The following is a 20,549-nucleotide window of genomic DNA, read 5'->3' as shown; positions in this document are numbered from 1 at the left end:
ACAACATCGCCTCCCTGTCCCACCTGGATGTGACGATGCGGCCTCAAAGCCCCCAGCTGCCAGCGCAGAGCCTCCCCCAGCCGCACGCCTGTCCCCGCGCCCTCCCGGTCATTCCAGGCAGGACCCCAAAGGGTGGAGATGTACGCTCAGCCTCAAGCCCACAGAGCCCCAGAAACATGTTTATTGTTCAAGTTGGCTCATATTGCTGTGTGGGGTCTGTGGCACGCTTGTGCTCAGCTCAGTGCAGGATCCAGAAAAGACACCATGCCCACGAGAAGGAAGCCTGCTGCTTCATGACTTCCTTGGGAGTGTGCCTGGCTGGGCATGGTAGGGGTGGTGTGCAAAGCCCAGGCTGGAAGGGTCTGCACCTGCGCAGAAAGCCCCCACCCCACTAACCCTGGCCTGCTGCTCTGCATCTGCCCCTCAGTCCATCTAGGTCTGCAGAGTCTGAGTTCACCCCGACCCATCTCTCCCCGGTGCCCCCAGTGGGGCCGCAGGACTCAGGGGAAGGCAGCTTGGTCCCAGAGACACAGGACACTTCAAGGGGAAACTGTAAACTGGTGGGCGCTGCGCTGCTCATCGATCAATAAACAATGAATAAACCAACCATTAAGTAAATAAACGGTACACACACAAACGCTGAGGAACGAACACAGAAATGGACAGCCTCGACGCAGAGAGACATGGACACACAGGGCAGGACTTTCCCGGTGGGGGTCGAGCACCCCGCCCCCGACACACGAGGCGCTGGGGCCACCCCTTGGGGCTTAAGGCATGTGGGAGGCCGCGGGGCCGGGTCTCTGTGCAATCCGCGCAGCGGCTCAGAGGCTGGTGGACGACACGGACAGCGTGGGTGAAGAGGGCGGCGGGAAGTTGAGCAGCTCGAGCACCGCCGCGCCCACGCTGCTGCGCCGCGTGAACATGCAGGACGCGGCCACCCACTTGTTGGTCCTCGGGTTATACTTCTCGATGGAGTTGAGGCTGGAGCTGCCATCGTTGCCCCCCACCGCGTACAGCCAGCCGTCCATGGCCACTAGGTCGTGGGTGCTCCTAGAGGCGTGGGGGTGGGGTCGGGGTGGTGAGCCTTGGGGGTGGGGCCAGGGAAGAGCTTCTGGGGGCGGGACCAGGAGAAGAGCTTCTGGGGGCGGAGCCAGGGGAGGAGCTTCTGGGGCGGGGCCAGGAAGGCGCTTCTGGGGGCGGGGCGGGGGGTGGGGAAGAAGCTTCTGGGGGCGGGACCAGGGAGGCGCTTCTGGGGTGGGACCAGGGGCGGAACTTCTGGGGGCGGGGACCTGGAGCTGGCGGAGGGGGCGGGGGTACAGATGGGAGGGGTCGGCACACCCCACAGGGGTGAGGCCCTAAGACCTATCTGCCAGGCGCTGGTAGGTGGTGGTGACGACCCCCGGGCTGTGGAGGAGGGGCGAGCGCACCTTCGGATGTTCATGGGTGCTACACTCTCCCAGGCACCCGCCTTAGGGCTGTATCTCTCCACAGAGTTGAGGCAGCTGGTGCCATCATTGCCGCCGGCCACGTAGAGAGCCCCCTCCAGCACGGCCACCCCTGCTGAGCTTCGTCGGCTCAACATGGAAGCCACGGGCGTCCACGCGTTTACCTGTGGTTGAGGAAAGTGGCTGGGGGCAGACCCACCACAAGCGCAGACCCCTACTCCGGGGCAGGGTATCTGTGCGAAAGGGATGGGATGCAGAGGGTTGACCCTCTGGGTGACATGGGTGACCAGAGCGATGACCTCAAATAGCTCTTAGAAAGGGAAATCAATGTGAGGGTTCGTACCTGGGGCTCATACTTCTCCACAGTTGCCAGGTGCGATGAGCTGTCGTAACCACCCACCGCGTACAAGTTCCCATCTGCAGAGAGTCAACATACCCACGGCGTGCTTGCTACTTGTGGGGTCCTCAGGGTGGGGGCAGGTAGGGGTGGGGGTGTGGGCACTACACAAAGCAGGCTCTGTCACCCACCAAGCATGGCCACACGCACGTATCGCCTCCGGGTGCTCATGGCAGCGATGGACGTCCATGTTCCCGTCAGAGGGTCATAGCGCTCAGCACTGTGGACACCAGGTCTGCTACTGACCTTGAGCAGTGGCAGAAAGGCTGCCCTGGTTCCAGGACCTGCCCTCCCCTACGGAATGACTACAGTCCCATGCTGGGCAGTCACAGAGACTGACCCCAGAATCCCACTGCAGCAAGAAGCAGGCCTTCTGGGTGGGCATGAGCCACTGGCTGGCTGCCTGAAAGACCCTGGGCAAGTGTCCACGTGGGCCCAGCCCCTGGGCTGCTGGGAAGAACTTGAGAGGAAAAGAAAGGGCAGCTGGGCTGGTGCAGATGGAGAAGCCCAGGGCACCGGGTGACTCGAGTCAGGTGGGATCCCTCTTTGCTCCCCTCAGGCATGACTTCTGCAATCCTGATGCAGCCACACCTACAGCCAAACCAACCCCAAGAGGCCACCCGGCCCTGACCCCGGCCACTACCTGTTGAGGCAGGAGGCCCCATCGTAGCCACCAGCTGCATACAGGAGCCCATGCAGGGCGGCCACACCCAGGCAGCTGCGCCTTGTGCCCATGGACACCTCAGGCTGCCAGGTGTTGGTCACGGGGTCGTACGACTCTACGGTGGCCAGGTCTGAAGTCCCATCGTAACTAGGGGAGGGGTCCGTTGCCGGTCAGGATTGGCCCAGCGGGTATATGCTGAGCCCCTGACCCCAGACCAGCCTCCACACTTACCCACCCACGGCATACAGCCGGTTCCCAACTGCTGCCACGCCCACCCGGGCCCGGCGCGTGGACATGGAGGCCACCACGTGCCAGCGGTCAGTGCGTGTGTCGTATGCTTCACAGTCCCCGTGGATGGCGAACAGGCTCCCTCCACCTAGGGATGGGGAGGTGACAGGGCAGGACAAGGGGCCCCAGGGAGGCAATGGGCTGGGGGTCTCTAGCATAGGTCAAGGTCAAGAGTATGGGGGCTTGAAGCGTGGGTGGGGGTGAGGATTGGTGAGCGGCTCACACCACTCGGGGTCCTCCGTAGGCTGACAGGAGGAGCCGGTGTGGGGTGGCTGCAGGATGTGACCAATATAACGTGGGGTAGGCTTGCACTGGCTTACAGATAGAAGGCATAGGTCAGGGATGGGAGGGGAGAAGGAGGTGATGTGGGGGGCGTGGAAACCAGGGGACACGATAGGTGAACATACCCACAGCAAAGAGCACAGGGCCAGCACCCTCACAGCGCCGGGGCCGCGTACGGCTGGTGCCCAGAACGCCCCTCTGCTCGGGCAGCAGGTGGAACTTGAGGGCCTCAATGAGCAGGTCCTTGCAGTCAGGGTGGTGCCTCACCAGGCTCTCGGCATCCACATGGCCCAGCAGGAAGTCCCGGCTCAGCAGGGGCAGGCGCACACACTTCATCAGCTGGGGGGTGCAGGGGGTGCCATGGTCAGGGGGCAGGCCCCAGCGAAGAGACTCACTCTCAGACACCCTGGACCCTTCCTGAAACACGTGCCCGCATCACTCCTGTGAAGGGTCTCTGGACACGGCAGAGCCCAGGTGCACCCAGGCCCTCAGCCACTGTGCAGCCCCTCCCGGGTACGCTGGGCCCCCCCAGGCGCTGGCCTCACCCTTGGGACATGCTGTCTCCGAGAGTCCACGTCATGCTTGACCCAGCTCAGGACGGCACGGTAGACGTCCTCCTCCGAAGGCACGTTCAGGCTGTCGCTGGAGACCAGTTCCAGCACCTGGGGGTGGGGACCCTCAGACCTGAGATCTGGGGAGGGTCTTGGGGGCCCATGGAGCCCTGAAGGTGCCTGGGAGGGAGAGTCTGATAGGGAGCCCAGAGTTCCTATGAGAAGGGGCCAAGCAAGGTCAGGAGCCACAGATTTGGTTCCTGGGGACCTAGGCCCAGAGCAGTCCTGGGGATGTGGAACCAGGGACTAGAGGTTGTAGGCAGGGGTGTGGTCAGGGCAGGATGGGATCAGAAGTCAAAGGCTGAAGGCTTAGGTGGGTCAGAAAATGGGGATGAGGTTGTGGGGCTTGGTCAGGGGATGGGTCGTGAGCCTGGAGCGTGGGTCATGGGTTGGGAATAAGGGTTGGGGGCGGGGGGAGGGGGGCAAAGGGCCAGGTCTTAAGGGCCAAGATGAAGGGAGCCAGGGGTCTAAGGACGGGGTCTGGGGTCCAGGGTCTAGGGACTGGGTCAGGGTCGAGGCTGTATGCCAGCTGGCACGTTACCTGCTTTAGTGGCAACAGCATGAACTCCTCAGTCTTGGCCACATCCACGAAGTGCTGCAGCACGTACCTGTGTGCTGCCTTGAGCAGGTCACCGCAGGAATGTGTGTCAGCAAAGCCCCGGATGCCCAGGCAGTTGGAGGGGTCGAGCTGACTCAGCAGGAACTTGCAGCAGGCGTCACGGACGCCATTCAGCTGCAGGAGGCTGGCAGCTGGGAGCAGAGTCTGTGGGGTGAGATGAGAGAGAGCCAGGGGAAGAGGGGCGGAGAAACGGGACGTGAGGCACTGAGGGACAGGGAGAGGCACGAGAAGACACCGGGAGCTGAGGCACGAGGCCCAGGAGAGGTGCCGTGAGTTGTGAGATGAGGCACCCTCACCTGTACGTTGCCCTCGCCCACGACGATCTCGGCAGTGTATGCAAACTGCACCAGCTGGTCCAAGGCCTGAGGGTCAATGTCGTGCAGTGTCACGTGCGTCTGGCGGCTCTCACTCATCTCATCTGTGGGGACAGCGGGTCAGGCCGGTCCCTGCCCTGTGAGATCTGCGGAGCCCCCAAGTGCCCAGACTGGATGTGGTGGTACTTGCTTGTGAACATGGCGTGGAAGTAGGGGCTGCAGGAGGCTAGCACCACCTTGTGTGCTCGGATCTCCTTGGCTGCCACGTGCAGGACGATGTCACACAGGAGGCCACGCTGCCTCATGCGGCTCATGGCCACGAAGGCGTCGTGATAGTGCCGTTTGGAGTTGTGGGACACAGTGTGGCCCTCACGGCTCAGCAGCTGCATTGCACCCTCCATGGGGGCCGTGGGCCGGGCCTGCCGAGGACGTGCACGCTCTGCCTCTGGGCTGCAGGTGGGTAGTGCCAGGTCAGGGTGCACTCTGCAGGGAGTTGTCCACCCACCCCTGAAACCTCAGGCAGGGCCAGGACACCCAGGAGGTCACCCCTCCGTCCAGCAGCCCGTACCTGGCTTCCATCAAGGACCACCCTCCTCAACTTTTCCTCACGTACGGGGAGCCTCCCTGGAGTCCAGCAAAACTGCCCCGTCCCTGTTCCTAGCGTGAGGTTCAGTCACGCACCTGATGTCGATTGTCGGGCCTATACGGCTTCCTCTGCTGGGACCCTCCTGGCACCGCACTCCCCCCTGCCCAGGTGTACCCATAAGAACCAGGACCCCCTCTGCCTGTGACTCCCCCAAGAACCAGGCTTCCTCTGCCCTCCTTGGGACCAGGTTCTCCTCTGTCTGTGACCGGCCACCGTTCCTGTTTCCCATGAGTCCAGTGTCCTCCGCACGAGCTGGGCACACAGGACGTGCATGAAGCGAAACTGGCTAATGCTGTATGACAGCTCTGAAGAAGACCCCTATGCCCACCATCAGGCCTGACCTCACTTGACCCTCCGGAGCGGCTCCACCCGCCCCTCTCCCCCCCCCCCCCCACCCCCAACACGCATCCTGCAGACAAGCCGCCTGAGTCTAAAGAGCGCAGCCAGAATTCAAGGGCGGCGGGAGAGGACAGAGCCTCCGGGAAGCAGCCACCTCTGGACGTCCTGTCCCAGGTCTCTCTGTGTGCGCGATAAACGGAGGAGGAGTTGTACCCTCCACCGGCCGGCCGAGTCTGCGGGGCGCAGAGGCCGCCTCCTCCGGGCAGCCTGCCAGGGTCGGCGCGCGCCCCTCCTTGTCTCCTTCCCGGACCCACTCAGCCCCAGGTCTGGCTTACGGTCCCCAGACCCTCGGCCCACTCACGCCGGCGGCTGCGGCGGCGGTGGCGGCGGCGGCGCCTCCGGCCCGGGCCCCGGACTGCCGTGCTCCGGGCTTTGTGTCCTGCCAGCCGGGCGCTCGCTGCGCGGCTGCATGGTCTCGGTCGCCGGACCCGCCGCGATCCGCGGAGAACGCACAGATGCACGGACGCACTGACGGCTGGAGGGCTGCTAGGCGGTGGCGGCCGGCTCAGCTTCCCTCGGTCCCGCCGCCTGCCCGCAGCCGCTGTTTCTCGGCGCCGCCCGCTCCGCCTCCCGCGCAGCCCGCGTCTTTGGGGACTGAACGAGGCACTCTAATCCTCCCAATGTCTGGGCTCTCTGCCTGCCTCCTCCTCCAGGAAGCCCCCTGGGCCCCGCCCGCCGCCTGTCTAGGAGAAGCCTCACCGACCATCATCCATCCCCGCCAATTCATTCAAGAAGCCCCGCCCCCGTAAGCACCCTGGACCCGAAGCTTGGAAGGCCCTGCTGCCCCTGGGGCCTGAGGCAGCCCAGGACCACATCCTCCCTGACCCTTTGTGACCCCACGCAGACCACTTTGCCTGTCTGGCCTTTGCTGAGTTCGCTCCATGAACCCCTACAAGTACCAGGCCTTGAACTGGGTGGGGCGGGGTAGGGTGTGGTAGGACAGGGGTGCATGGCCTGGGGGACCTGGCAGGAGCCACGACTGCTCCCAAGAGGGCTGTGGGATCTGGCTGTCCAGGCCCACAGAGCCTTGCCTTTAGGTAGATGGGTGGAGGGAAAGAGGGCACAAGCTGGCCTTCCATCTCCTTTCTTCTCCAGGCAAGGCAAACTTCCAGCCTCTGGGCCTTTGTACCTGCCGTACCGAGGACAGGGCAGAGGAAAAGTGGCCGTTCATGCCCAGCCCCGTATGTGGACTAGGGCTAGTGTATTCATAGGCAAGTTCCCGGCAGAAGACTCACTGGACTGAAGTACAGGCACAATACTTTAAGGAATATTTGGCCAAACGGACTTCAGTAAGGGCTCTGGGATCTGTCCATTGCCCACCCCCCGCTCCCGCCCCGTGATGTGGCCTGTCCAGTGAAATTGTAATGACTCTCATCATTCTCATCCTCGTTTGATCCGGATGAGACTTGCCTGTCTCTCAGTGTTTTTTTTTTTTTTTTGGTTGTTGTTTTTTTTGGCGAACTGCCCATCCAAGGCATTGCCTTTTCAACTAGACCGTTTTTCCTACTAGGTTGTTGGGTTTTTATTATTGATTTGTAAAAGCTTGTTGCATAGAAGTCCTCTCTGTCAAGTGTTTCCATCTGGATGCATTTTGTCCACTGTCAGTGCATTGACATCTCACAGGCACGTGCCATGGAGCTCTAGGGAGGCTGCGGGCAGGGCTGGGAGAGGTTGCCCCAGGTCCCGGCCTCTCTTCCCTCAGACAGGTACCGCTATTACTGTCTCCTAGAACCAGGAAGGACACAGATTTGTGAGCAGCAGGTCAGGATTCTATCATAGGCAGTTCTGCCCGATTTTCGAGAGCTACGGCCCCTCACTCAGTGATGTGTGCGGGACCCATGACTGAACCAGGCCTGCGCCATTAGCCCCAATTCCGCCGGCCACCGTGGGAGCCCGGAGCCAGGAGGATGTGAATGCGCCCTTCCGCCTGGATGCCTCCGGAGCCACCGCTGGAGAAACTTAGAGCCACCGGTGGGGCGCGGAGGGGCGGTACTGGGGGCGGGGCCCGCCTGGAGGAAGTGCGGCTAACGCACGGCATTCTGGAGCCGGAAGTCGGGCGCACGCTGAGGTTTGGCAGTGATGGCGGTGGTGCGGGGCACCAAGCGGTAAGTTGAGGCTCTGAGGATCGATTCGGCTTTCCAGGGGACCCTTATATTCACAGCGGCTCTCCTTGAGCTTAAACGCGTTCCTGGTGCGGCAAGGCTGGGGCAAACCGGCCTGGCAGGGAGTCCTGATCCAGATGTCGTAACCCGCAGGCGGCTGGCGGAGCTGACGGTGGACGAGTTCTTGGCTTCGGGCTTTGATTCTGAGTCTGAATCGGATCCCGAAGGAGCCCCAGAAGCGGAGACGTGGGCGGCGTGTGGAGCCGACCGGAGTCTGGATAAGCCAGGCGGAAGCCCCTCGTCCAGGTGAGGGGAGCGTTTCCCGCGGGACGTCTGTAAAGCCAGACCCTCTTCACCGTCCTGGCCCACCCGTCACGTGTATGCTGACCAGTCCTGGGGCCTGAGGATCGCTGACCCCTTCCCCAGACCCTTCGCCTTACTCATTCTTTCTTCCCGTGTTTGCGGAGGTTGTGTTCTGTGACAAACATACATTGGTGAATAATAGGCCCTTTTCTGGTGTAGAGGAGCTCGCTCAGTCTCGGGTGATTCACGACGTGTGGTATGTGAGAAGAAATGAGTGCGGCAAACAGGAAAAATAGAAGGGGTAGAGAAATGGGGAGCGTGTTGGGCACCAGCTGTTGCTGTGTTTAGTGGAGAAGGCCCTTTGAAGAGGTGGTAATTGGACAGAGACTTGGGGGAGTAAGCCACGCAGGCGGGAAGAATGCTTTGGTATTTCATGAAGCAGGAACAGCCAGGCTCCTGAAGTGGGAGCGGGTCTGACACAGAGGTGAGTGTGTATGGAGGAGCGAGGGGGAGAGTAGTAGGAGGTGAACCAGGAGAGATGATAACGGGGTCAGATTTTGTAGACAGTTTATAAGACATGCGCTAAAATGGGAAGTCATCTCAGGGTTTTGAGCTGTGAAGTCACGTCCTGTGACATGCAATTCAAGAGTTACTTGGGTTGCTGTGTTGAGAGTGGGTTGGAGGTGGTGGGTGTGGAGATAGGGAGAGACCACTGTGGTAATTGGGAGAATTGAGAGATGGTGTTGGTTTTTTTTTTTTTTAATTTTTTTTTTTTTACCGTTTATTTATTTTTGAGACAGAGAGAGACAGAGCATGAACAGGGGAGGGGCAGAGAGAGAGGGAGACACAGAATCTGAAACAGGCTTCAGGCTCAGAGCTGTCAGCACAGAGCCCGACGCGGGGCTCGAACTCACGGACCGTGAGATCATGATCTGAGCCGGAGTCGGACGCTTCAGCGACCAAGCCACCCAGGTGCCCCGAGATGGTGCTGGTTTAACTAGGAGGCATGAGAGGCTCTGAAGGGCTTTTGCTAATTAGGTCTCATGGCACATTGCATGCTGGGTATGAGAGACAGAGGTTGTCTTTCACCTGAGTGCCTGTAAAGGTAGAGTTACCCGCAACTGAGGTGGAGCAGAGTGCTGGCAGAGCAAGTTTGGGGGAAACCACAAGTTCAGTGTTGTATGTGGGTTTGAAATGCAGGTGTTGAGGCAGTTGGCTATGCGAGTGTGGAGTCTGGGGGAGAGAGGAATCTGCTGAAAACTTAACTGCTGGAAATCCCCTACCTTGGTTGTGGGTAGCTGTTGTGGAGAGAGCAGATCAAGCCCTGTAGTTTCCCTGTGGAGGCTGGCGAGCTTGCAGTGTGGAGGACAAGAAGCCTTACCCCACGTCCCGTACTCCCCAGTCCTGTGGGCTATGCCTGTCCTGTGGACTTGACAACCCCTGCCTTCTCAGTCGGCGTAAAGGTCGTGCGTCTGAGCATAAGGACCAGCTCTCTCGGCTGAAGGACAAAGACCCGGAGTTCTACAAGTTCCTGCAGGAGAATGACCAGAGCTTGTTGAACTTCAGTGATTCGGACAGCACCGAGGACGAGGAGGAGCAGCTGCACGCTCTGCCCGACACGTTGGAAGTGAGGGCTTAGGCAGAGTTGGTGGGGGCAGGGGCACACTTATGGCCTCTGCATCCTGCTCCAGCCTGGTCCTCTGTGTCTGGTGCAGGAAGCAAGTGGGGAGGAGGAAGATTCGGATGAGGATGAGGTCCCCAGAGGACTGAAGGGGAAGAAAAGGGATTCTGTTCCTGTGACCCTAGCCATGGTTGAGAGGTGGAAGCAGGCAGCAATGGTGAGAAGTGGCATGGCGTGGGCAGCTGGACACCCCCCACCCCTTTAGGAGTCTGCCCTTGACTCATTTTAGTTACCTGGGTCTGTGGCAGACGGGAGGAGCCCCTTCTCTGAGCACCCACACTGGGGTCCTCTTCTGAACCAGACCCTCATGTGAAGGATGTCGCATGGTTCTGCCTTTCTGCTAAGAGGCTCCAGGATTGCATTCTCCCCTTCGGTCAGAGATTCTAGGGGCTCTTTCTGCTCTCTTCCACTCAGTGTCTCTCTCGGGCTCCCTGTTCCCTGAAGTCTGTCGTGGGTTAGGACATAGTCTCTGCCTTTGTCAGGAGCTAGAGCCCTTCCTCCAAGGGTTTTACGTTGGTTTCTGCAGAGATAGGAAAGGACAGAAGGGAGAACCCTAGAAACCACCTGGTGCAGGCCACCATCCAGATCTGGGACCTTCAGCCTCTCCCCTGAGCCAGGCTCCCTGCCCTCCCAGGAAGATTCTGGACTCTGGTTTTTTGTTGTTTTCCCTGCACGTGGCTCAGCAACACTGCCTCCACCTCTGCTCCGTGTCTCAGAATGTGGGCGAGGGGTACCTTTCTGTCACAGCATGTTTCTGGAGCTCTGGTTGCCTATTGCTCTGTCCAACACAGCTGACCGCTTCCCCAACGTTCTGGGTCCTCTTATCCCTAATTTAGCAGCACCTTACTCCGAAGCTGTTCCATGAAGTTGTGCAGGCATTCCGAGCTGCTGTGGTCACCACCCAAGGAGACCAGGAAGGTGCTGAAGTCAGCAAATTCCAGGTCACGGACAGTGCTGGTGAGCTGGGGTGAGGGGACCTGGGATGCAGGCTCTCTGTTCTGTCTTCTGTCCTGTGAGCGGTATCTGTGGTCCCCTCATTGCAGTGTTCAACGCCCTGGTCACCTTCTGCATTAGAGATCTTTTTGGTTGTCTCCAGAAGCTACTGTTTGGGAAAGCCCCCAAGGACAACAGCAGGTGAAAGGGAAGAGGGGAGGTGGGGGGGGTGTGGTCAGGACCGAGCACTGGGGAAGGCAGAGGCCTTGTGATCTGGCAGTCCCCCTCTCGACCCAACCAGCACAGAGGGATGCCGAAGACGGAACCAGGCCCTTTGCCGGGCTCCGGGGAGAGGCTGGGCGGGGCCGGTTGGGTGGCTTTGTCCTTCCTCCTTTCTGTTTTCCTTCTGAAAAGGTACATTCTCTGCCCACAGTTCCTCGGGGGGCCCAGAGTGTGTGCTTGGCTTTGCACCGCTGGTTTCTTAGGTCAGGATTCTCCCCCTTTCACTCTTTTTTTCTCTTCAAGTGAATATTTCATCCACTCTTCTGCTGTTTGCTCTGGGGATGGTGTGTGTATCTGTAGGTAGGGGCCTCATTGAGGAAGCTGACAGGTGATGGTGGAGGGGATAGCCGTTGAGCGAGTGGGCAGCAAACACACGTATCGTGAGTGGTGCTGGCATCGGCCAGGCACAGACTCTTGTGCGAAGGGGGCCGCTGCACTGGGAGAGCAGTCACCGTGAAGGGTGGGGGGCTTTGGGGGGAGGTGTGCGGTGCGGGGGGGGTTCGCTCAAGATGGGGTGGGCTTGGTCTCTCTGCAGGGTGCTGCAGCCGTCCAGTAGCCCGCTGTGGGGGAAGCTCCGGCTGGACGTCAAGGTCTACCTGAGCTCAGTCGTACAGGTGCAGTTCCAGCGGGGAGGGGGCCTCCTGTATCCCGCGAGGCCTGGCTGAAGCCGGTGGTGCAGTCCTTCCTTGTGTCCCAGACGTGAGTGGGTCTGGGGCCCCGCTGACCCTCCTGCTTCCCCAGCTGGTGGCCTGCGTGACGGAGGCGACAGCAGCGGCGGCCGTGCTCCAGCATGTCAGCAGTTCCGTGCCATACTACTTGACCTTTCCCAAGCAGTGCCGCATGCTACTCAAGGTACCCGGCTCTCTCCCTTTGGCACCGTGATCGGAGGCGCGTGTGGCCACCCCTCCAGCGTGCCCCGCCCCCAGCCAGAGTGGGGGTGGCATCTGCACCCGCCCCCCACCCTACGCCCTGCTGGGATTCTGTTTCGGTCAGCTCTCTGCCCTTGGTGCCGCAGGCACTCGTCAGCTGACAGGAGCTGTAGCCAGACGAGCTCTTCTTGTGTTCTAACGTGCCTTTCTGCTTAACCGACGGAGCCACCCAGGTGCCCCCTAACGTGCCTTTCTGGACGCGTGCCTAACAACAAAGCTGTGTTTCTGTGGTACAGCCTGCTTGGGGAGCCTCTGTTACCTTTCACGTTTTTGTTACTTTTTCACTGAGGTGTAACCGTAGCTCTATCCTGAGGTGCTTTGGGAAGGGCTGTCTCCTAGCAGTGGCCACAGGGGCCTCTGGCTGGGCTTGGGGAGGCTGGGGCAGGCAGTGATGTCTCTCCTTCTGCAGAGGATGGTGATTCTGTGGAGCACAGGTGAAGAGACGTTGCGCGTACTGGCGTTCCTGGTCCTCGTCAGGGTCTGTCGGCACAAGAAGGCTGTCTTCCTGAGTCCTATCCTCAAGGTAGTGTGGACCCCCGGCTCCTGCCTCTGATGCCCCCCAGTCTGTGTCCATTAGAGTCTGGGTTGAAAGTCTTGGCCTGAGGTCTGGGCGGCTGCCTTTGTGGTCAGCTCCTCTTGCTGAGGCTGTGGCTCTGGGCTGACCCGGGCCATCACTGCAGTTCTCTCCCTAGGAAGTGGGGGACAGTGACAGGGATGGGAGCTCTCGGTCCCCTGGGGCTCCACATACACTGCTCTGCACAGCTCTCCCCTCAGCAGATGAGGACATCAGGTGTGGAGAGGGACAGGGACCCTGCTGCTTGGCTGCACGCCTGGGGTGATGTGTCCCGCACGGTGACCCTCTAGAAACCCCTGCGTGGGCCTGGCCTGTAGCTGCAGCTTTTCTAGCCCCTCCTTCCCAGTCCCTCCGTGGTCTCCTTGCCTCTTCCTGCAGTTACTCGCGCTGCGTTTTCCTTGGCACTGCGCCCTCCCTGTAAGTCTCCTGTTCCGTGCGCGGCAGACTTTGTGTGTGAGATTGGTGGGTACACGTGTGTGGCAGCTGAGCAGCAGAGGGCCCAAGGAGCGTGTGCCACGTAGGGGGAGGGGTCTGCAGCAGACGTGGCCAGCCGTGGCTCCCACTGAGGAAAGGCCCGGGTGTCTGGCAGCGGCTTGGGGCTGGGTAGCGGGTGCACAGTGCCCTGGCAGCTCGGGTGGCCCTGACTGGGATCTTTCTGGCAGCAAATGTACATCACCTACGTGAGGAACTGCAAGTTTACCTCCCCCGGCACCCTGCCCTTCATCAACTTCATGCAGCGGACCCTGACCGAGTTGCTTGCCCTGGACACTGGCATTGCCTACCAGCATGCCTTCCTCTACATTCGCCAGCTCGCCATCCACCTGCGCAATGCCATGACCACACGCAAGAAAGTGCGTGGTTGGGCTTATGGGGTGGGGGTTGGCATGTCCGGGGTCGGGCCCCACCCCACCGTATACTTAGGGCTCCACAGCTGAGGGGCTGGGACCTCCTGGAAGCCTCCGTATTCCTGTGTAGCCCTGGGGAGAGACAACCCAGTGCCTCGGAGGGCTCAGGGCCCTTGCCGGGGGGGGGGGGGGGGGGGGGGGTTGGGGAACAGGTGGAGGGTGCGGGCAGCTCTGAGGGTGGGTCGGGGAGGGGGTGGGGTAGGTGGTTGCTGCGGCTGCTGGCTGGGACCCCGAGCACACCGTGGGTGAGGGAGGGCTGGACCCTTCTGGGACCCCTGGGCTGACTTGGAAATGGACTTCACTCTGTGCCCAGGAGACCTACCAGTCAGTGTACAACTGGCAGTTCGTGCACTGTCTCTACCTGTGGTGTCGTGCCCTCAGCACTGTGTACCCCAGCGAAGCCCTGCAGCCCTTGATCTACCCCCTCTCGCAAGTGGTAATTGGCTGCATCAAGTGAGTGACGGATGGGCGGGGTCACCCTGAGGGCCAAAGGAGGTCAGGGCCAGGGTATGTGGGCTGTTACGGGGGTCAGGGTTGTACAGACTGTCTTTGGACAAGGTCATGGGAGGCTGGTTTAGAGGAGAGGGTTACACAGGGAGGCATCCTGGAGGATCAGGAGGAGCTAGTTCTCCAAGGGTATGAGCCATCCCTGGGCCCTGGGGTCTGTTACTTGGCAGCACCTGTGGAAGGACCGGGGGGGCGGGGGGGGGGGGGGGGGGTTGGCGCCATCTGTGGCCCAGAGGCCAGCATGGGAGAATGCCCCAGATTCATGCATTCTGGGAGATGCTGGGTAGAAGGGACTATGTGCGGTTTGAAGGGAGTTTGGGTGTCTGTCTTACCATGGGGTTCTTGGGCAGCGGGTCTAGTACAACGCGCCACATTTCAGTTGTGACCGTTGAGCTTTGGTTTCTGGGGGCAGAGAATGGAGGAGCCGCGTGTGCCCAGGTGGCTGCCTTTGTTAGCCAGGAGGGGTCGCCCCTGTGCTCCTGAAGGAGGAGACTTGAAAGCAGGGAGCTGGGAAGAAAGCAAGCTTTGAATGAACCATCTCCCGCTGCTCTCCTCCTGCATTAAAGTGAAATTAAGTTAAAAGCCGCGTGGGATGTTCTCTCACCCGATAATTGAGTGAGGAGGCAGGTCCTTAAGACCCGGATTTTAGTCGGGGACTTTTGGTCTGCCCTGTTCTGTCTGGAAGAATCAGAGCAGGTGTGGCCACTGACCCTGACAGAAGTGACCAAGAGGGGCCCTTCCTGAGGTTCGAGCCCCATGGATGGAAACAGGTCATGGGGAGCCAGGCTGGGATGGTGAGGCTAGGGCCTCTGCTCACTCCTGCCTTTCCATGCTCCCAGGCTGGTTCCCACTGCCCGCTTCTACCCCCTGCGCATGCACTGCGTGCGTGCTCTGACCCTGCTCTCGGAGAGCACCGGCACCTTCATCCCAGTGCTGCCCTTCATACTGGAGGTGAGAGGGTGCCCGTCGCTTGGGGTGGGAGGGGGCAACACAGTGCCTCTGTGGTCTGCTCGGAGGCGCTCCTTGCTGCGCACAGACCGCCTATCCCGAGATGCAGTGTAACCCTCCTGAGTGCTGGTGTTCTCATCTGTAGAGGAGGTTTTATGAGGACATTGCTCTGTGCAGCGCCTTGCTCCCTGCCCCAGCTGGGGTGTGTGTTGGCAGGCGAGTGGCAGGGAGGACAAGGACAGCTGCTCTGCAGGGCTGGCCCGAGGGTGCTGGTTTTAGGACACGCTTGAGTCTATTCCAGTGGGCAGGAGAGCTGGGCTGGAACCCTAGATCTGATTCCAAAGCTGCGTTTCTTTTTGCACGCTCCTTTGTGTATGCGTGTGTCTGTGCGTGTCTGTGCGGATCTGTGTGCATGCTTGCATGCCCCGGGGGTTAGGCCCCACCCCACCTTATACTTAGGACTTCACATCTCCCTACTAGAGAGGCCCTTAGTGCCACCTGCTGGATGGGCCGGATTAGTGGCTCAATGTGGCCAGAGCTGTGGTCTGCACCGGTTTACCAAAGTAGGGGAGAGAAGGGAGCCCCTGGGGTTTCTCTTCTGATTTCGTGTTTTCTTTTTGCACAGCCCTTGTACTGATCCCTGCGTCAGCATGCCATAGCTGTACTGGCATGTCCTTTTTACATCCACAGGTGCAGGCCTGTCCTTTGCAGAGAAAATAAGTCACAGAGGCAGAAGGAAAGCTCTTTGCCCCCAGGGTGTTTTTGCCCTTGCCTCCCTGGGTGGGTGGGAAGGGGTGCTGAGAGCAGCCCCTGCTCCACCTCAGGCTGAGCCAGGCTAGAGAAAGGGCAGTGCTCCCCTAGGGAAACCTGTTATTAGCACAGTCATGGGTGCTTTTTATCTGGAGCTGTGCTGAGCTCAGCTGTGAAGCATCATCCTCTGCTCTGTGGTATCTTCAGCGTCGGCCACCCACCCCCCTCAGGACAACATCCCGGATCACCCCTGCGCGAGGGTGGTGAGGAGGGGCCAGGCATGGCTCCTGCTCCGCTATCCCAGGACAGCCCGCAGCCTTCGGACACGGGGAGGACTTCCCTGAGAGGCAGAGGCCGATGGGCACAGCCTGTGGTCTCTGTGGAGGATGAGGAGTTATGAGCTCCTCAGACCCTTGCTGAGACCCTCTGGCCATTGGCATATCACTCCCAGGATGCAGCCTTGGGGTTGGGACCAGGCCTTGGGAATGCAGTCATGGGTGAGGACGTTGCAGTGTCAGTGACCCTGTACAGAAAGGACCTTTCTTTTGTTTCCAGACACTGGTTCTTAGGGCCTCTTGGTCTGGTTTTAGGAGAGGGTCGGTAGCAGTGTGCACGGGTGTGCTTCTGATCCTGCCCCCATTGGCCAGAATCCCGCTCTGCAATGAAGTGATGCCCTTGGAGGCCGGAGCTCTGGAAGGGAGGGGGTCTCTGGGGCCACAGGACTGGCACTGCATGTGGCTACCTCTCCCTGGTTTTGGGGCCTCTAAGGATCTGGGGTACAGATGGGGGGGTGGGATACAGTGGGGCATGAGGCACAGCAGGCCGAGCTGAAGTGGCTTTTGGGACAGGTTTTCCAGCAGGTCGACTTCAATAAGAGGCCGGGGCGCATGAGCTCCAAGCCCATCAACTTCACTGTGATCCTCAAGCTGTCCAAGGTCAACCTACAGGAGAAGGCATACCGGGTAAGGCTGGCCTCCAGGCCTCCTGTGGAGACGCTTGGGAAAATACCTTGGGCGGGGTCATAGCAGGATGTTCTAGGGCACCGAGGTCAGTGTACGGGGTGACTGGAGTCCAGTTAGTGTGGACGGGAGGGGGCTTGCTGCCCTCCAGTTTGTGTGGGCCTTCGTGGGTCTCTTGCGGGGGAGGTTGTGCTCCTTGGCCTCAGCCATGTTGAGCCAGAGCGTGGCTTCCGGGGAGACTGTGGAGGCACATCCTCCGATTTCCACCCTGATAGCAAGCAGGCGTGAAGAGGGCTGTGTTCCCATCTCCCCTGACGTTCTCCTTTCTTCTCTGCTGCCTCAGGATGGTCTGGTGGAGCAGCTGTACGACCTCACCCTGGAGTACCTGCACAGCCAGGCCCAGAGCATTGCCTTCCCCGAACTGGCGCTGCCCGCTGTGCTGCAGGTGTGTGCCAGCCGTCCGGCTCCCTCTTCCTTTCCCAGATGCCTTGATGGAGTGCTTCGTAGCAGACTAGGCTGTCTTCATGGGCTCAGCTTCCCATTGACACAGGGGCCAGAAGGAGGCACCCTTGTCACAGCCACACAGGGTCAGTGGCAGAGCCTAACCTGCTGCGGGGTTTCATGTTGGCGCTGCCTCATCATAGGTAGCACGAACATAGGGGTGTGGGGTCCTGAGGGGTGGGGTTGGCGCAGGCGAGTTAACGGGGACCCTCGGACTTGCTAGCTCCTCCCCAGGCCTGTCACAGCCCAGGGACCAGACCGACCAAGAATTCTCTTCTAGGAGTAGTCCTGGTGGAGCGGGCTGGACCCGGCCCCCCAGCCCTGGGTCAAGCTGGTCTCCTGACTGTATACTTTCCCAAATGGTCCTGCATGCAGGTTTGGGGCAGGAGGAAGTCCCGGTCAGCCTCAGCACCAACCCTGCCTCAGTTTTCCTTCAGGTGACACAAGGGTGGGGTTGGAGTCCTTTCTCTCACAAGTCCCTTCTGGGCCTGTCAGAGGTCCATTTGCTCTCAGCCCAGGTGTTTGCCATCTCAAGGAGGCAGGGGCCTTTCACGGGAAGGGCCAGGTCCTGTCCCTGATTCTGGTGGGCAGAGTCAGCTCCCCCAGCTGTAGGCCTGCTTGGTGAGTAGGGGTGGGCTGCCCACACCCGAACTGCACCTGGTTCCGAGGCCCATCCGGACACATGTGGCCGTGTAGGCAAGGCTTTATTTCTGGACTCCAGGTCCCAGAATCATGGTCTAGAACATGGGTCAGCAAACTGTTCTGGCAGAGAGAGCTAAATGGTATTTTAGGCTTTACAGTCATGTGGTTTCTCACAACTGCTCAGGTCTCCTCTTTGAAGTACAAAAAATCCACAGAAATGCCTAAGTGAAGGAGTGTGGATGTGTATCAATACAGCTTTATTTACACAGGCTGAGGGTGGGATGTGACCTGGAGGGTAGATCCATGCCGCCTGTTCCTCTGCCCGGCCCGTCGGGTGGGCCGTCTGCTCTCCAGCCCCCACAGGGCCCAGGCAACAGGGGTCATGTGGCACCACGCCGCGGCCCCCACCCCACACCAACGTAACTGCCCCGTTCCCCAACTGTGTGCGCTAGGGCTGTGAGACACATGTTTCCTGCTCCCCCATCACCTCCCCGTGGTCATGTGTGATCCCGGCAGATCATGGTCTGTGCCTGGACCTAGGCTGAGCACCGCGCCCCCCCCGCCCCCCCCCCCTTCCTTTTGCAGTTGAAATCCTTCCTCCGGGAATGCAAGGTGGCCAACTACTGTCGGCAGCTACGCCAGCTGCTAGAGAAGGTGCAGGAGAACGCTGAGTATATCTGCAGTCGCCGCCAGAGGGCCTCCTTCGGTGTGGCTGACCAGCATGCAGTGGTCAGTTGGGAGCTGGTGTCTGGGTGGGTGGGGTGGGCAGCACTGCCTGAGGGCACTAGTCAGTGTAGGGCTGGGGTTTGGAGGTTTCCCCAGGGTGGACGTGATCCTGAACCTCTCCCCATAGGACACCTGGGAGAAGCAGACCCGAGAAGAGGGGACACCTCTCACCAAGTACTATAGCCAGTGGCGGAAGCTGAGAGAGCGAGAGATCCAGCTGGAGATCAGTGGCAAAGAGCGGGTATGTCTGCAGAGGAGGTTCGGAGCGGGGATGTGGGCATGACCACCTGGTTTGTTCTGAGACCAGGGTCTAGCACCCTGGCTCTGACTTTAAGACCAGAGTGGGGAAGGGGGCTTGTGGGAGGAAATAGTCTCAGGGACGATGTCACCAGGACGGTTGGGGCCTGTTCCCAGCTGCAGCCTGTCCTGGGGCTGCTCTGGAGGGGCAGACATCATGCATTACTGGGTGACCAGGGGGCTTCTCTCATGACCTCCAGGAGGAGGTCCTTACCCCTTGTCAGGCCTGACTGGGCTGGGGATTTTGGGGGAATGAGTGGCCAGACTGACCTTGTTTCTCAGGCCAGCCTGTGGACACCAGGAGGGCAGGCAGGGAGGGGCAGGAGGAGCTGTGCCAGTGGGTGTGGCATGGTGTGACTTGAGGGGACAGTTTCGTGCTGAGTGGCATGCCTGTGACTGTATCCCTGTCCTGGTATCATGGGTCTGCAATCCCATGACGTGATGGCTAAAGACGTGGAGACACAAAGGTGGCGGGGGTGGGGGGGGGGCTATAGCTGGGCCTTCAGCCAGTGGATGTAACTATGCTTTTGATGGTACTTAGTGGCCAGTGTGCGTGGCTGGGGCCCCCTCACCTGCCTGGCAGGGTGGCTGTCCAGGAGTCCTACCCAGCGATGCCTACCAAGTTGGCCAAGCAGAGTCTGTGTGGGGACGGGTTGGGAGGCAAGGCCTGAAGGGAAATGGAAAAGGGAATAGGATGCCGGGTTTGGGTAAAGTCTGTCTTTGGGAATGGGAGGGAAGGACAGTAGCTGCGGTCAGGGCTCTTGCTGCATGACACATGATGTGACCCAGCTGTGGCTGTGAGCTAAGCCTTGAGGTGGAGGGTGGGGCCCAGGGCTGAGACATGGTGGGTTGGGGATTGGGCCAGGTGGGTTCTCTCATGGCCACCAGACCACCCTCACCACTCTGGCTTTGGGTCTTTGCAGCTGGAAGACTTGAACTTCCCAGAGATAAAGCGGCGGAAAGTGGGAGGCAATAAGAATGAAGACAGAGTGGAATTTAAGGACCTCTTTGATCGGGACAGTGACGAGGAAGACAGTACCGTGGATTTCTCAGAGAGAGGTAGGGGCCTGGACTCCTGAGCCTGAGCTCCCTGTGGGGAAGGGGTAGGTGGCCCTGGAAGGCTTCCTGACACATCCCATGGAACCAGAAGAGGGTGCCTGTTTCCCCTGGCTGCTCACGTTTGCGGTGCCCCTTCTACCACTTCACTTGCTTTGAGGTGAGGGCCTCCCAGAGTTGGGACACGTGTCCCAAGACCTTATTCCCTCACCTGTACTATTGGCTGGACACTTCTGAATCCTTTCCACCTGTACGAAGGGGGCCTGAGGGAAGGGTGGGTGGGTGCGGGGTTGTGAGCCTGGCCCACACTCCTACATTAGCTGTCCCCAGTATGTATTTGCTGGTGGGCTTACTCCCATGGGCTCTTCTTGGTCCCCAGGGATGCCTGGGTCCCCGAGAGCTTGGCAGAGGGTAGAGGAGGAAAAGGAGGAGGAGGATGGCAGCCTTAGCAACCAAGAGGAAATCAGCAATGCCAAGGGTGAGTGATTCCTGGGAGTGAGGGGTGGTGCTGTGGCCCTTTGAACCTGTCTGTTCAGGAACCCAAGGCTGTCGTGGGCGTCACTTCGTCGGTGGGTGGGTGGGGCCATTGGGTGGGAGAATGGCTCTAAGTTGGGCTCACACCCCTCCTTGAGGTTGCCACGCCAGCTGCTCCGTTCCCGCTGGCTCTGGCAGCCGGTAACAGTGGCACCAATAAATTAATTAGGGCTGTGATTAATTAGCGATGAGTAATCTCCAAGGCTGGCTTCTTCCTGATAAAGCAGAATTTATGTAGCCTCGGTCTCTCCCTGC

General features: G+C 60.1%; 3 protein-coding genes across 8 annotated transcripts in view; 1 reads left to right on the top strand and 2 right to left on the bottom strand.

The window, feature by feature from the left end:
* Window positions 1–171: 171 nt before the first annotated feature.
* Window positions 172–6,173, bottom strand: KLHL17 (kelch like family member 17). The gene is made up of 12 exons (XM_042996072.1): window positions 5,967–6,173; window positions 4,811–5,070; window positions 4,603–4,724; window positions 4,229–4,450; window positions 3,622–3,738; window positions 3,202–3,415; window positions 2,738–2,882; window positions 2,486–2,653; window positions 1,974–2,062; window positions 1,789–1,862; window positions 1,428–1,609; window positions 172–1,050 (listed from the first exon to the last, which is right to left on the bottom strand). Exons 1-12 carry the CDS (start codon window positions 6,074–6,076, stop codon window positions 822–824), a joined length of 1,932 nt encoding a protein of 643 aa, XP_042852006.1. The 5' UTR covers window positions 6,077–6,173; the 3' UTR covers window positions 172–821.
* Window positions 6,174–7,712: 1,539 nt separating this feature from the next.
* NOC2L (NOC2 like nucleolar associated transcriptional repressor) overlaps window positions 7,713–20,549 on the top strand; it is a 13,010-nt gene continuing 173 nt past the window's right edge. Inside the window, exons 1-18 of one of the 2 annotated variants that reach the window (XM_042995983.1) lie at window positions 7,713–7,770; window positions 7,921–8,073; window positions 9,523–9,697; window positions 9,786–9,908; window positions 10,591–10,708; window positions 10,795–10,885; window positions 11,502–11,580; window positions 11,708–11,818; window positions 12,305–12,418; window positions 13,132–13,320; window positions 13,688–13,827; window positions 14,721–14,832; window positions 16,428–16,541; window positions 16,882–16,983; window positions 18,267–18,410; window positions 18,535–18,648; window positions 19,628–19,763; window positions 20,140–20,238. In XM_042995983.1, coding sequence (XP_042851917.1) covers window positions 7,745–7,770; window positions 7,921–8,073; window positions 9,523–9,697; window positions 9,786–9,908; window positions 10,591–10,708; window positions 10,795–10,885; window positions 11,502–11,580; window positions 11,708–11,818; window positions 12,305–12,418; window positions 13,132–13,320; window positions 13,688–13,827; window positions 14,721–14,832; window positions 16,428–16,541; window positions 16,882–16,983; window positions 18,267–18,410; window positions 18,535–18,648; window positions 19,628–19,763; window positions 20,140–20,238 — 2,140 coding nt within the window. In that variant the 5' untranslated portion in view covers window positions 7,713–7,744. Of the gene's footprint in view, window positions 7,771–7,920; window positions 8,074–9,522; window positions 9,698–9,785; window positions 9,909–10,587; window positions 10,709–10,794; window positions 10,886–11,501; window positions 11,581–11,707; window positions 11,819–12,304; window positions 12,419–13,131; window positions 13,321–13,687; window positions 13,828–14,720; window positions 14,833–16,427; window positions 16,542–16,881; window positions 16,984–18,266; window positions 18,411–18,534; window positions 18,649–19,627; window positions 19,764–20,139; window positions 20,239–20,549 lie in introns of both variants that reach the window. The other variant, XM_042995982.1, reaches the window with a different exon arrangement.
* Window positions 19,695–20,549, bottom strand: part of SAMD11 (sterile alpha motif domain containing 11) — a 22,624-nt gene continuing 21,769 nt past the window's right edge. For 4 of the 5 annotated variants that reach the window (XM_042995980.1, XM_042995976.1, XM_042995979.1 and 1 more), the window contains exon 16: window positions 19,695–20,545. In XM_042995980.1, coding sequence (XP_042851914.1) covers window positions 20,476–20,545 — 70 coding nt within the window. In that variant the 3' untranslated portion in view covers window positions 19,695–20,475. The remainder of the gene's footprint in view (window positions 20,546–20,549) is intronic. The other variant, XM_042995977.1, reaches the window with a different exon arrangement.

Source organism: Panthera tigris, chromosome C1 (assembly GCF_018350195.1).
Source record: "Panthera tigris isolate Pti1 chromosome C1, P.tigris_Pti1_mat1.1, whole genome shotgun sequence".
Classification (NCBI taxonomy): domain Eukaryota; kingdom Metazoa; phylum Chordata; class Mammalia; order Carnivora; family Felidae; genus Panthera; species Panthera tigris.
The sequence above is the reverse complement of the archived record's forward strand: the minus strand, read 5'-3'. Positions and strand labels throughout refer to the sequence as shown.

Excerpts from the sequence above, each read along its gene's own strand:
- KLHL17 (XM_042996072.1), bottom strand. The coding sequence starts at position 6,076 with ATGCAGCCGCGCAGCGAGCGCCCGGCTGGCAGGACACAAAGCCCGGAG. Across the intron at positions 4,725-4,810 it reads CTTCCACGCCATGTTCACAA|ATGAGATGAGTGAGAGCCGC; the intron begins GCAAGTACCACC and ends CTGTCCCCACAG. Across the intron at positions 1,863-1,973 it reads CGTGCGTGTGGCCATGCTTG|ATGGGAACTTGTACGCGGTG; the intron begins GTGGGTGACAGA and ends GACTCTCTGCAG.